Source organism: Eptatretus burgeri, chromosome 10 (genome assembly GCF_056783735.1).
Source record: "Eptatretus burgeri isolate ZD-2024b chromosome 10, Ebu_testis_v1, whole genome shotgun sequence".
Lineage (NCBI taxonomy): Eukaryota > Metazoa > Chordata > Myxini > Myxiniformes > Myxinidae > Eptatretus > Eptatretus burgeri.
Genome location: NC_140970.1, coordinates 57806221 through 57821984, shown reverse-complemented (window position 1 = coordinate 57821984; position 15764 = coordinate 57806221). Strand labels below are relative to the sequence as shown.

The following is a 15764-nucleotide window of genomic DNA, read 5'->3' as shown; positions in this document are numbered from 1 at the left end:
CATATCACACAGTTGTCAGGGTTACTTCTTCGCCTCCTCTTTGTGGTTGGTTCATGGGAGAGGTTCATCTCCTTTCCTGAAAGACGCACCGCCTGGCCTCACACATACATTCATGCACCTGACCTGGAGTCGAGGTTGAACACTCACGAACCCAAAGAGGGCAAACAAATCCTATGTGACCTAAGTTTACAAGATACAGCACAAAGCAAATTAATTATGCACATATGAACATACTAATGAAAGTCAGCCAAAAGTTAATACTGTACAGGTAAAGTTGGTTGGAGGGACGAGGTTGGCTAACCCGGGATTCGAAATTGAAATGCAAAGTTTCTAATTCATGAGGGAAGAAGGCCTTATGACATGCCACAACCCGCTCTGTCTTCACAGAGACCTTATGATGCTTTTGAACACAGAATTCCCCTAAAAGTCACAGAGAACACACAAAATTCACCTGCAATCGGCAGAGCGCTCGTCTTTGGTCAGCAAAGATCAAGATGGCTGGAGCTGACACACGTGCACTCTGGGGGATGCCACAATCACAAAATAACAGCCATGCGCAACTGGATCCAGAATCACGTGCCCGTACAAACTCGTAAGAGACCCGCTGTTCCAAGAAGTGGAAACGCCTTACCGGACTCACGGATTCGGACAAAGATAAGGTTCTCCAAAGGTTAAAAAGATGGCAGCACCAACATAACCTTGTAGAACTAACTAAGACCAATATTTTGAGAAGTCATTTGTAATTATAGGCCCACTGGTTGCAAAGTAACAATGATTTCAATTCATCCTATCCCTTACAGTGGTCCCAATATTTTTACATGGATGTCTGCAAGGAAGGGGTTAATTTGGCATGTTGTACACAGTTGCTGCAACTACAACATCATTTTCTGAAAACTACACATCGAGAGGAATAAAATGATACCAGTTTTAGTTGGTTCCACCTCCGGTTTGGGTATCTCCTAAAATAGAGGCCTTTTTCAGTCGAAGCCGCTCCTCTTCAAGTTCTTTCACACCGATCTTGACAAACCATTTCTGTATGGACCTCACTTTGTGCATGGGGGCATTGTCATGCTGAAACAGGAAAGGGCTTTCCCCAAACTGTTGCCACAAAGTTGGAAGCACAGAATCGTCCAGAATATCATTGTATGCTGTAGCATTAATATTTCCCGTCACTGGAACTAAGGGGCCAAGCCTGAACCATGAAAAAAAAACCCCAGACCATTATTCCTCCTCCACCAAACTTTACAGTTGGCACTATGCATTTGGGCAGGTAGCGTTCTCCTGGCATCCGCCAAACCCAGATTCGTCCGTCGGACTGCCAGATTGTGAAGCGTGATTCATCACTCCAATGAACGCATTTCCACTGCTCCAGAGTCCAATGGCGGTGAGCTTTACACCACTCCAGTCGACGCTTGGCATTGCGCATGGTGATCTTCAGCTTGTGTGCGGTTGCTCGGCCACGGAAACCCATTTCATGAAGCTCTTGTCGAACAGTGCATGTGCTGACGTTGCTTTCAGAGGCAGTTTGGAACTTGGTAGTGAGTGTTGCACCGACGACGGTCAATTTTTCCGCACTACGCGCTTCAGCACTCAGTTGTCCCATTCTGTGAGCTTGTGTGGCGACCACTTCGTGGCTGAGCTGATGTTTCTCCGAGACGTTTCTGCTTCACAATAACAGCGCTTGCAGTTGACTGGGGCAGCTCTAGCAGGGCATAAACTTGATGACCTGACTTGTTAGAAAGGTGGCATCCAATGAAGGTGCCACATTGAAAGTCATTGAGCTCTTCAGTATGGCCCATTCTCCAGCCAATGTTTGTCTCTGGAGATTGCATGGCTGTGTGTTTGATTTTATACGCCTGTCAGCAATGGGTGTGGCTGAAACAGCCGAATCCACTCATGAGAAGGGGTGTCCGTTTACTTTTGGCCATGGAGTGTATGTAGATCCTGTGTCTTTCACAAAGAGTAAGCAAGTTATTACTGGCACCCTGATTGAATGATATCTTCCTGCCCTCACATCAGCTGGGATGGCTAAGGCAATGCACGTAATTTAATCTTTGCCAGAAATTGTTTTCGTAGAAGTTAATCTACCTTCTGAGCGGCGAGGGGGAGAGACGGGCAGGCGGGGCGAGGGGAGAGACGGGCAGGCGGGACGAGGGGGAGAGACGGGCAGGCAGGACGAGGGGGAGAGACGGGCAGGCGGGACGAGGGGGAGAGACAGGCAGGCAGGACGAGGGTGAGAGGCGGGACAAGGGGGAGAAACGGGCAGGCGGGGCGAGGGGGAGAGACGGTCAGGTGGGGCGATGGGGCGAGGGAGACAGGGAGGTGGGCAGGCGAGGAGAGGAGGAGATAGGGAGACAGGCAGGCGAGGAGAGGGGGAGACAGGGAGACAGGCAGGAGAGGAGAGGGGGAGACAGTATTTTGGAGTATTTTGCAACTGGATTCCGACTCAAGTCTGAGTCATTGACTGAAGTTGCCAGGTATGCTTGGTCTGGAGCATTCTGGATAAGTCATTCTATTATATTAAAATTGTTTTGTTAAATGAGTGTGTTGGGAGACTTTCTTTTCCCACTGTTGGGGTAATTTAAACAAAGGAGGAAAATTCTGGAAAACACATGCAGTAAATAATAGTATTCTTAAACTCATCTGATAATTGGGCCTTGCCAACATGGCTGGGGCTTTACAGTCCAAATGATAATTATTACGCGTCCACCTCAAGGAACCGGGACAAGTGCACCACTTAGCTAGAGAATGTCACGGCAGAAAAGATTTAAGCACCCCAATGTGTGCTGTTTATTGTTTTTACCACTGAAACAATTGTACGACAGGAGGCAGAAGGATATTTATCCAGTAATATTTTTTAATCCCTCCAGTCAACCTTTAAAACACTAATACTGATTAAAAGCAACCCATCATGATTTTCCTGTAATTTCCCAAAGTAATAGACTACAAATTTCAAGGATTTCAATGCAGCTTTGAATTACCTCATGACTTTCGAGATGGCAACTTAACTAAGGTAATTACTTTGTAAAATAAGCTTCAGCTGGTTACAAATGAATGAAGGGTTGACTGTGGGCATGTTTGAAAAGTTTATCCAGTGGATGTGCAAAGGAATCTGACTAGCCAGTCTTGTTGCAAAACGTCTTTAGAGGGTGAGCTTTGTATATACCATAGTGTGCAGATGAACCTGAGTCCAGAGAAGGAGTTGAGTGACTTTGAATTCGTAACTGTATGCTATTAAGGACCTATACTGGCTATAGGTGAGGCAAGAATGAAGTAACTTCCGTCTTGGAAATGAAGGCAGGCTTCCGTCTCAATGCAGTCAGCGAAAAATGAATGTTTTAAAGTCATCGCCGAGACCACAGCAAGGCAGCATATAAAACAATTACAAATCAGTAGGAACGTTCAACGTACAGCAGTGTGAAATCGATTTGAAATCGGGGAATGAAGTTGCGGACCCAGTCCTGTTTCGCATGCAGAAGACTCCAGATTCTCTCTTTAGTGGATGAACTGTTTTTTTTTTTTAATGACTTCTGCCACAGAAAATGCAGCACACAGACGTTCCCTTTCTCGGTTCTCAAGTTTATCTCTCTCCTACCCCTCCGACTCAAACTGTAAGCAATTTATATGTCTCAACAAAGCCAATGACTACAGTTCTGGCACTGCCTGGCTCTCTTATCTCGAGTTGTTGTGAATTCCAAAGTTCTTCCTGATGTCTCTGGCAGCCTTGGCAAAAGTTCATTGTGACCTTTATCAAGCCACTTGAACACTTGAACAAACACACTTGCTTCAATCAACAGCCCTGAATTCCTTTTGCAAAAAACAATTATTTTACCACTGCAAAAAACCTTTCCACCCACAGCTCCAGTTTTCTGGTCGAAGGTTGCCTGACAATTATATGTTGTTACTGGATTATAATACTCTGATGAAATGGTGCACTCAACTTTCACCAACAGCCCAATTATATTTTATATGATTTTGTAACATAATTTTGATGGCTTCTTGTTGAGATCCGTTTCATGCATGTTAGAAATGGTGACAGATAATGTTCCAAATCGTTTTCTTACCCTCCCACCCCTGTTTATGCCCTCCCCAGAAAATTCAGCGAAATATCTCTCCTAATTCCAAGTCCCCAGAAAATATTGAAAATTCCTGCATATCTCTTTTGAAAGGCATGCTTTGTACGAACCCACAAATGCGGCTCTCAATGAAGGTGGGTGGCCATTTCACACCAAAATTATTAATGATTTGCTTTTTAATAAAACGCTTCTTCAAACTCACCAAATCCTGGTGTGGTATGCTTTTGAGTTTTTGCACATGGATGAAGAGGGTGTGTTTAACTCATTCAATTTCAGCTGGTAAATGTACAGAATTTTGTTTTCCAGGATATTATTCAGCATCCATGGATGATCAGGGATTTTGAAACGGTGCAGAAACTTGCAGATGAAGGTAAAAAAAAAATACCTCGACGCAGATGAAGGTCAAGTTTCTAGCTTTACCAATATTTTACAATCTTATGTATTCCACAAAATTCTATTATTCAGGTGTTGGGACAAGTTATACCATTCAGCGTTTGGCAGATTTAGATTCAGTAAAATTAAAGCAGCAGTAAAACCATCTCTCCAGTTATTATACAGAATCGTTCCACTTTCGTGTCTGGTTCGGATTGTTCCAGAGAAACCATTGTAATTTGCAAGCTGGCATGTTCACCCTGAAATGCATTTCTTCAATCTCGTCACACGTAAACATCACCGATTGGAGAGCCCAACAAACGCTCACTCTACTTGTTCAAATGCAGATGAAAACCACCCCAACAAGTCACAACGTTTCTTCTGCCTACAAGCAAATCAGATTCCCAGGATTGACTCGTTCATGTTTATAACTCACAATGTACACATTTGTGCTATTTAACCATTTGTTACTCTGCCACGGACGGTGAAGGACATTATGTTTTCACCCATTTCTGTTGGATTCGCTATATATGCAAGATCTCCCTTATTGTTGGGTTTTCCGTGTGTGTGTGTGTGTGTGTGTGTGTGTGTGTGTGTGTGTGTGTGTGTGTGTGTGTGTGTGTGTGTGTGTGTGTGTGTGTGTGTGTGTGTGTGTGTGTGTGTGTGTGTGTGTGTGTGTGTGTGTGTGTGTGTGTGTGTGTGTGTATATATATGTGTGTCTGCAACGCGAGGCTCCACAGCACGAACCAGTGAACCGATTTCGATTAAACTTTGCCAACAGGTGCCATATGGGGTGGGAATGTGCTCGTTTGAATTTCGTTGCCAAGCAACCACCCGTTGCTGTGCAGCGGCCGAAAAACCACGTACACTATTTTCAATACTTGTCCTTCAGTTTTGAATGTGGAGAAGCAAGACTTCGGAATTAAACACTTCGAGATATTTAGAAAATTTTACTTGAGCCTATTTTTGATTGAGGTTTTATTTTTCAAATGGCTGTCCTTCAAAAATCTGGTGTCTATTTACCGTCATTTTTTATGAGGGGCTTAGGAAAGTGGGCGGAGCTTATGGAAAGTGGACGTGGGTGATGAAAAGTGGGAGTGGTGTAGGAAAGTGGGCGTGGCGTAGGAAAGTGGGCGTGGCTTATGAAAAATATTGTGTGGCTCATGAGGTGTGGTCAAACAAGAGCATTGAGAGAAGTTTATCGTGTATGTGTGTGTGTGTGTGTGTGTGTCTGCCACGCGAGGCTCCACAGCACAAACCAGCAAACCAAACATTTTCAAAAGGTAGTCCTTCAAAAATCGGGTGTCTATTTACTGTCATTTTTTATGAGGAGTGCCAGTTGGCAAAATACGCAATAGGAAAAATCGTGCCACTTCAGAGGAACATTTGTATGTGAACCAATACATCTTGGCAATGAATCTTCGTCGGTGGATCAGTCAGAATGAAAAGCATCGTATCCAGCGCTTCGATCCTAGTGAATCCCTCGTCGTCTACCGGCTTGTCTGTTTGTTTGTTGGTCTGTGTACAGGATATCGCAAAAACTTGTGGACGGATTTGGATGAAATTTTGTGGATAGGTTTGGGGTGTGACAAAGATGAATTCATTAGATTTTTGTGACAATGTGGATCTAGATCCGACTACTCAAATTTTTAACGTGATTCTTCACCATTGAGAGATGGTGCTAAACCGATATATAGCACAATATCTCAAAAAGCTGTGGACGGATTCGGCCGAAACTTGGTGGACACGTTGAGTGTGTGGCATGGACGTATTGATTAGATTTTGGTGAAGATCTGAATCAGAATCTGGATATGAGAGTTATTAAATTTTTTTTAAGTGATTCTTCACCATTGAGAGATGGTGCTGAACCGATATAGAGCATGATATCTCAAAAAGCTGTGGACGGAGTCGGCCGAAACTTGGTGGACACGTTGGGTGTGTGGCATAGACGAATTGATTTGATTTTGGTGAAGATCTAAACCCGAATCTGGATACGAGAGTTGTTTAATTTTCAAAGTGATTCTTCACCATTGAGTGATAGGGCCAAAAACGATACATATGCATGTTATTTAAAAAATTCATTGGGTCCAAGATGTTCTTGTGGAACAGGCGTTGTGTGGCGGAGGTATGTGCTCAACCTTGTGCCCTTTTAGTTTTTCATGGAATCTGTTCATAGCTTAATTTCTGAGGAGTTCTCTTCCAACATATTTTGATGTTTAGATGACGAGGCGCAAGAAGATGAAGAGGATGTTTCTTCGAGTTCTTCAATTGAAGAGCAAGAGAGTAAAATAATGAAGGGAAACATTGAACTGAAGTTGGAAAAACAGGAGGGAATAACAATTGAGGATGACGATCAAGTTGATCGGGTTTCTGTGGTGAGTACACATTTCCAGTGTGATGTGATGGTGAGGTTCAAGTAATTTATAAACAAACTTGTTACATTGTTCTGAAAATGGGGTTGTTTGCTGTATGATGTCAGAGGTTTGTTTTCACACATCGAAGTTTTCATCGCTTTACTAATTTCGTAGTTACCCCTCGTACGCAAAGTGAAAAGTGGGGTTAAGCAATTGGTTAATTTCTGTCTCTCCTCTCTGTTGAGGAACAACTTGGTTTCAATTGAATGCTATACTTTGAAAAAATCAGAACATGAATTGGATGATGAACCTGTAGTTGAGCAGTACTTTGGCTCTGAGTTCATCCTGATTGCACATGCACAGGGAGGAGTGAGATAATATTTTTACTCTTTCTGCCTGTCTGACAGTCAAACAAAATTGAAGTAATTCCAAACAGGAAAATTACTGTTTTCAAAGACATCATAAAGGACACATACAACAGAATGAGTAACAAATACTACCTGTTAAATATGGTGGTATATAAGATAATGGCATCGACAGCGGAAAGTCAACGTCCAAAAAAATTTTCCTCGACCTTTGAAGTCGATTTTATCTTTCGTTGAATTATATACTTGAACATTGCAGAACACAAATCACCTTTTTGACACTTTCAAAACCCTTCCACCTGGCAGTAATTGGACACATTAAATTAGGTGGTGTATAAGACACCATCAACGGTGCTAAACTTACGGATTAAAAAAAAATATGACTTTTGAAAGCATTCTTTTATTCCAATGGAATTACAGGTAAAGCTTTGTTATCCGGTATCTGCTGGACTTTAGTGGTGCCGGTTCGTCAAGAGTTGTATGCAGAAGTTATTTTGTTAAAAAAATTTTAGTCAAAGGCTTGTCACACACACGCACACGTACACACGCACACGTACACACACGTACAAACACACGTACACACACACACACGTACACACACGTACACACACACCCACGTACACACACACACACACACACACACACACACACACACACACACACACACACACACACACACACACACACACACACATGAAGGTATTACATATTGTGAGTAAAAATGCTAGAGTGTATGGGTACTTTCCAATCGAGTGTGCTGAGCCAAGTTGTACAGACACTTGGTGACCTGTACCACGCCGACAGGTGAATGAACATGAACATGATGATAACTTTCCCAAAGAATGTTGTTTTATTTTAGAATGAACATCATCATACATAAGGAATATTTTTTGATACAAGCAGTATGGAAATATCTCGCAATAAAGTGTACAGATACAACTACAACGACAACATGCCAAACGATGAAAGTGTTACAGAGAGGTATTTTCAGCACAGGATAATAAGCTACCAAGTGTTCATATCAGAAGAATGAGTGAATGATCAACGGAAAGGATAAAACAGATAAACGGAGGTTTGCAATGCTCCAGAGCAGGAACGTTGCGTGACACGGCAGATATAGTATGAAACGAAAATGGCGCCAAAGGCAGGAAATGTTGTTGTTGTTGTTGTTCACACTGTTGCCATTGATATTGTAGTTGTTGATGTTGCTGAGCCTCAACAGGTGTTGCCTCTTCTCAACATGGCCCCCGTGTGAATGAGCTCAGGGGTCGTTCAACATTTTAAGAAAGTTAAACAAAGAGACACGTTCACAACACTCACACACATGCATGCATATATATTCCTTGAAGTGTATAATGTCCGTGTGAGGGTCTTCTTCCATCATCTTAAGTTGCTTCCACCAGCAGACATAACTTGTTGATAGATCGTATCAGCCCCGAGCTCTTGGCCTTGACTTCAGCTGTTCATACAAACCCATCAGCGCCAGGGAATACCCTCGTTACTCGGCCTAGATGCCAATGTCCGTGGGATATATTGTCATTGACAAGGAGGACTCGGTCATTGACTGCCAAGTTGCGTCTCTCCAGGATCCATTTCTTTCTTTCCTGCAACAGAGGAAGGTATTTGCGCACTCATCTGGTCCAGAAGTGGTTTGAAAGGATCTGGCCCCTATGCCACTGCTTGCGTGAATGTACCTCCTTATCGTCGAAGGTTCCTGGTGGAATGGCTAGACATTGGCATTCCTGGAGAAGGTGACAAGGTTTTATTGGCACCCAGTCATTCGAGTCATCGCTGCTTGGACACAGTGGACGAGTATTTAATATCCTTACTACCTCAGCAAACACTGTTTGAAGAGTTTCTCAACTGACAAAGGCATAAGGGTGACCTAGGATAGCCTTCATCATTCTTCTATCACTCCTGAAGAGTTGCTCCCATATATTCTCAGAATTCCTCCACCTGCTTGTTAAGGGTGATGTTGTCTGTTGTTGTGTGAATGTGGTGAGCATTGTGGTGTTGTCGCTTTGGTTCACCTTCCATGCAGCCAAGAAGAAAAAATCCAAGGCAGGACTGGGTGGCTATTGGATGACTTGGCCCACCACAGTGAACCTCCAGTGAGATAAATGCCTCAGGAACATTGGTGCCATTTATCATAGAAATCTTCTTTCAGTCAACTTCAGGCAGTGGAACGCCTTGCAGGTGGGGCCAGTGCCTCTTGTTCTTGATAACGAGCTGGTGACATAAGGTAATTCGCAAATCCCTTTCTGACCATACATGATATAAATCCAATTGACAGTTTGTTGTCGATAAGCGACTCCACAGCGATACTGACCCTTTCTCCTTGATGCTGTTCATCATATTTACTCAATGTGGAAAGTACCAGGTGATCTGATTTCCCTCTCAAGTCTAACTGTTTGACTAAGGAGGGGTACATAACCGTAATCTCAGGTCCTGAGTCAAGCATCGCGTATGTGTTTGTAGTATTCCCATTTTTAGCAACCACTCGTAGTCGTATAACTTGAGGTAGTTCTGTTCCTGGACCTTTAATGGCAGCAGTACCACAAGAAGTAGCAAGGCCATTTGCTTTGGACTCTGGGATAAGGACCTTCTGTGGTCCTGTTGGTGGCTCTGGGCTGGGATTCAGGGATAAGCAAGAGTGTGGTGAGGAGCACCACATCCGGATATGTTGCATCTGAAAGAGCTGAGGCATACTCCAGTGACGTGCTTCGTGGTAACACCAGACTGAATGGCAGGTGTGTCCTTCAAACAATTCGGCATAGGGCTTTGATACGTACAAATTCGAATTTCTCTCAAAGGGTTTTGGCCTTGATTACATCACACATGTGCAGAGGATGATTCTGGGAACAGCAAAGACATGCTCGAGGCTTCCCTCTCTTTTTGAAGTAAGGCTGTCTCCGGCTTTCTGCAAACGTGGCTTGGTTGTTGCTTATAGCCATCTTTGTAGGCCTTGGTGTGTTCATTAGGCCTCGGTGAACACGTTCATATTCTTGGTGAACATATAGGCCTTGGTGAACACGTTCATGTTCATTCACCTAAATCTCGGATGCATCCGCTGAGTAGTAGTAGTAGTAGTAGTAGTAGTAGTAGTAGTAGTAGTAGTAGTAGTAGTAGTAGTAGTAGTAGTAGTAGTAGCAGTAGTAGCAGTAGTAGCAGTAGTAGTAGTAGTAGTAGTAATAATAGTCATTGGTGAATTGGTCTTAAATTCCAACCTTTTTTGCGTCACTGAATAAGTAGGGTTTGACTCCATGAATTTGCTGTTGACAGGGTGATTCATTGTGGCTTGTTCACAAACTTGACAATGTCAGCAAAGGTAGGGAATCGTTAGCTCTTTTCCTCCAAATCATGAGAGAGATGGGTAAAATTGTCCAGAAGGTGTCTAGGCAGTCGCTCCACCATGTCCATCACATTTCCTTAATTGATGTCACTCAAGCAATCCATAGCTCTTAACATTACCAGTGCCAAAGCGGTTTGATCAGCGAACCTTCTGAGGGAGACTTTGTCACCATTAGGTATAGCTGGTCCCTTGATTAAGTTGCTGATCAAGGAGTTCATGACCATACACGATCGGCCATATCTCTCCTCTGGAATCTGCAAGGCTTGCTGTATTCTACCTCCTATGACCTCAAAGCCGGTAACTGCCTCCTTTGTCTCGCCACCAAGGAATTGTAGTAAGCGTGTCATCTTGTCATCTCAGTCCTTCCGTGATATTATGTGGTGATGAAATCGTTGACGAAAGAGAGGGAACAGGTCTGGTGTTCTAAAAAAAACTTCTCAAGTTGTACTGGGGGTATATCTTGGTTGAAGGCCAGTTTTTGTTGTGTTAGCGAAATGTCTGTCATGGCTGCTGCAACTATGGCCAGTACTAACTCATGTGAGGATGGAGCAGATGATGTCAGCATTAGTGAGGGCACCAGGGTAGTTGCTACAGGTGGTGCCCTTGGTAGAGATTCACTCAGCCAAATTCCTTCAGTTGAGATGGTAAGGGTCGTTGTGTCTGTGGGAAGGGGTAGAGCAGACATTGTTGTTCGCACTGGCTCTGGTGCAAAGGCAGAAGGCCCCCTTGGAGAAGCATCTGATGGGTAGAAACTGAAGCAAGAAGATTATGTTTTTGGAGCTAAATACTGTACTGCAGTAAGGGAGGTGAAGGGGGTTGCTGAGAACGGGACCTCGTTCATTATTGGATGCATAAAGTGTGATGTTGATGCTACTCCTTTCAGGTCTGTATCAGGCACAGGTGAATGTGAATGCATTGTTACGAATTCGCGCCCACTGGCGTGCGATCGACCGCGTTTCCCTAATAGCAGCCGCCGTCGCCCACCGGACGGACAATTCAGTCGTGACCTTCCGGAACAACGTCGGAACCCTGTCACGGGTGGGTTCTTAATCCCACCACGGCCGAGCCAATTTTCTACCCACGTAGAATAGGGTCAATCGCCGAATATTGATGTACCTAAGTACTCGCGCGGGTAGCCTACCGGGAGACCGTACCTCGACGCAGGTCGGCTTGGACACGAACCGCTCAATCAGTCCGTTCCGTTCTGCAGTGATAACCGAGCGGATATTATCGCCCGACCTCGCCGGATCCGATTCTATTTAACGGGTATTTAACAACCCAACTATTATTCCGCAATGCAAGATGGCATTTCAATGGGGATAAAGGAGGACACAACGAACGGGGTACATTTAACCAAGCACATATATTGTTTACACACATGCACATATACAGCCATGCAATCAATGCAGGTATTCAAAAACACGTATACAGGCAAACAATCATGCACGGGACGGGGACAAAGATACGAGCAAGGTGAAAGCACTACGACCGTCTATCAGCAATTATCTAGTCACTTAACAGTTTTTACTTACAGGACACGGCGCCACCAACATTCATTCAAAAGAAAGGAAAAGGCCACCCTCAAAGGTGAGGGCGCCAGTCAGGGTCCGTAGACCTTTATGGCGTGGAGCCTGGATGACCGAACGGGGCCCACGAGACCGTTGCAGGTTACCTGCACCCTCGTGGGGCGATGGTGGGTGAGTCGCGACGTCTGTCCCCCACGGCAGCTAGGACAGCCGCGGCTGAGCTCGGCATTCTACGGGGCCGGCGAGCTCTCTCCGGCGCTCTCCACACGGATGCACAGGCTTGCGCGACAGAGCTGGCAAAGCGGCGCCTCCCGTCCGCGTTCCCCATGCCATGCCCGGACTCCCCACCGACTGCGAGCTCCGCCGACTCGACCCGAACCACCGAACCCAAGACTCTCTGAAGACCAAGACGAAACCACCACGAAGACCCAGACCTGGCATCTTACGCGCCCTTATATTCCTCAGTTCCAATGCCTCGCTCCTCCCCGTTTATCGCTCCGCCCCCCTTCCAGCTCCCGCGGGAAGCTTCGAGAAAGGGGGCGTTCCTTATCTCCAGCGCCTCACTTCCACGAACCGACCAACAATGAACGATCTCCCCGATCGGCGCGCGGGAAAAACAGGCGGGAAAATCCGTGCGCCACCGATAGAGAGTTGTGGTTTGGTTTGTGGAGAAGGGGATCGGCAGTTGGCGTAGCGGGGAAGGTGGTTCGGTGATGGGCGTAATTGTGGTTGGCTTTTGTTGTGAAGCAGTTGATGAGAGTGATGTTGTTGGTTGGTCCAAAATAACGATAGTAAAGAAAAACGGCTATCTCAAAGGATCACAGCCCTGTGACACGAATAATCCCATTAAACAACGGTGGGGAAATCGAACTGAACACAGGCTTATCGATCTAACTGAACTAAGGACCTTTATGGTGTTCTGCGAATTTCCACAGCCGTAACAGTATGTTGGTGTGGATATCCAAAGTCTGGATCATGAACTACCATGACTCATGAGCATGAGATGTGGCATCAGTGTCTTGCAAGGTGAGGCCATGCCTGCTTTCCACCTCTTCCATTTGTTGAGCGAGTTGGGCATCCAGATCCATGAAAGCGGCCATGCTTCTGGCCTGTGCCAGTTCACTTTTAGCTTGCATTTTGAGAGACTACAACTTCTTGATTCTCTCAAACTCTTCTCTTTCCATTTCTCACTGCCTTGCGATTTCTCCTTGCTTTCTTTCAAGTGCAAAGATCTTCATTTCTGCCTCAATTCTTCTTTGTTTCTCCTGTTCAGCCATTCGAAGAGCTAGTCAAGCTTTCCTGGCTTCAGCCTGTCGAAACCGGATTGTTTTGCTGGTTGAGCTGATTTTGGAGGTAGCGCCAACAGATATCCTGCTCATGGTGTGTGGCACCCTTGCTGGACTATCTTGTGCTCCTATGTCCTTCATAACCTGCTGATAAAATCAGGTCGCTGCATTTTAAAGAAAATAGTCGACAGTTTCATTGAAAACTGCCATTTCATGGGTCAGCTGATTGTATTGATGAAAATAATTCACATGGTCTTCACTTTCATCCTTAACTAATAACATGAAACTATTGTGTGAGTTGACGAATTTGTTTCATGACTTATCATACTGAAAGAAACATTCTCTTCCCATGGCAGCATTCTCTACGTTATCCAGAAGAGTTTTGACCGACCCGTGTCCGCGAGTAATGGCATTCAGTTGTCCCGCACATGCCATCTTCGCAGCGTGTAATTTCTCTGTACACACTTCTCTGGTTTTCAACATCACGGACGTTTGTTTTTGTCGTTGACTTGTATGAATCGCCGAGTCGATCAATGTTCAGGCGCTTGGTGACCCGTACCACGCCGACGGGCGTATGAACATTAACATGACGACAACGTTCCCAAATAATGCCGTTTTATTCGAGAATGAACAAATTCATACATAAGTAATATTAGGTCATACAAGCAGGATGGAAATGTTGAGCAATAATAGCGTACAGATATGACCACAACATGCCAAACGATTAAAGTGTTACAGAAAGGTATTTTCAGCACAGGATAATAACCTACCAAGTGTTCATACCCGTAGAATGAGTGAATGATGAAGGGAAAGCATAAAACAGAGATAAATGGGGGTTTGCAGTGCTCCGAAGCAAGAACGTTGCATGACATGGCAGATATAGCCTGAAAAGAAAATGGCGCCAAAGGCAGGAAATGCTGTTGTTGATGTTTCCGAGCCTCAACAGAAGTTGTTGCTTCGCCTCAAAACAAGTGTTGGATTACCCTGCAGATGAAGGAAGAACATGGTGCACTTCTTTGGGGGTCTTGTTGCTCTTATTTAGGATATTTCAATAAATCCTGGAAATCTGCTTGCTTTGCTGACTCGTGCCTTTTCTTGCAAAAAAGAGAAGTGCAAAATGTGCAACTGCATAACTTCCTGTACTGCATAACAAGGTTGCTTCTCTGCGAATCGGATTGAAGTATCGAATGTTGAAGCATTAGCCCATGTTATTTTTTCCTCTTCACAAACATCATCATTTTCTGATTCTTTGTCACTTTCTTTTGGTTTCTGTGGATGAAGTGCACTGTTTATAAGTTTGGAATCACTTAGAAGTGTCACTTAGACTTGTTTGTCCACTTCAACCCAATCTCGTATGTCATCATCACGTTACTTTTGCAATGGGTTTGTGAAGGTAACATTCTTTACCACGGTCATAATGTCTGCTATGGTATTTTTTTACATCGCACATTAAATCCCTCAAAATCATCTTTATCAGAAGAGCCTTCAGCGAATATTACAATGGGCCACAGCTTCCTGCCATAGTTCAGCATCCCATTCCCCATTGTCACCCTTGTTCTATCCCCATTTGCTTGGGCTTGGAAGCTGAGGAGCTACAATAATAATTTGGCTCCAGCAGTAACCAGTTTGCTGTGCAGCCCTCCTTGTGTGTTGGATTAATGCTGCCTTTGTTGGAGGAGGACCATCGAGTGCTCTACCTTCTGAGAAAAGAGCTGTTTGCGGGCCTGATTGACACACTGCTCATTACTAGTACAGCCATGCAGCAAGATCACAAAGCACTCTAGTTGCTCCATTGAGACATCTACAGACTCTGGTGTAGCACTCGATGTGCAAAATGCTGATGTCACCTCAATGTAGCACCTCCATGTGTCCCATGCAGTCTTCTTTCCTCGACCAGCAAAGAACAAGACCGTGTCATCCTGTGAATGCATGAAAAACTGGCAGAGCTGCACCCTTCTCAGGACCCAGAGCCTCGGCCATATCATGAGCTGCCAAGATACGAAAGTTCTTTCCAGTTACAAAGGCATCCCACAGCTCAGGAATGTTCAGATGCTGTGCTGCTTTCACTGCCAGAACCACCACATCAGTATCAATTGTGCGTATTGAGATCTTTGTATACCCTTGTTTCACAGTATCCTGCACATGGAGCATGATTCTTGTATCAGCTTCTTCGTGGCTGCAACAGTTCCATCTTGTTCTCAATCCTGAGAAACTCAATCCAATTCTGAAGAACTAGAGTAGAAGGCTCCACACGTCTTCTAACTCCTTTCCCTCTTCTCTTCCGTGTTCCTGCCTTCAGACTGTCTGTAAAGTACTCATCCCACACAATGTCCACCCGTCTTGCTTGCTGCAGGTGAGCTCTGATGTGAGGGAGAAACACTACAGTTGCATCTATATGCAACTGTAGTGTTGCAAAAAGAGCTCGGTCCCGGA

The 15764-nt window shown here is 44.6% G+C and overlaps 1 protein-coding gene across 1 annotated transcript in view; it reads left to right on the top strand.

The window, feature by feature from the left end:
- The window catches only part of LOC147018645 (uncharacterized), a 43018-nt gene that overhangs the window by 8497 nt on the left and 18757 nt on the right, over positions 1-15764 (top strand). Inside the window, exons 3-5 of the mRNA XM_085899895.1 lie at positions 4094-4210; positions 4383-4446; positions 6669-6823. Of these exons, the coding sequence (XP_085756021.1) occupies positions 4094-4210; positions 4383-4446; positions 6669-6823 (336 nt within the window). The remainder of the gene's footprint in view (positions 1-4093; positions 4211-4382; positions 4447-6668; positions 6824-15764) is intronic.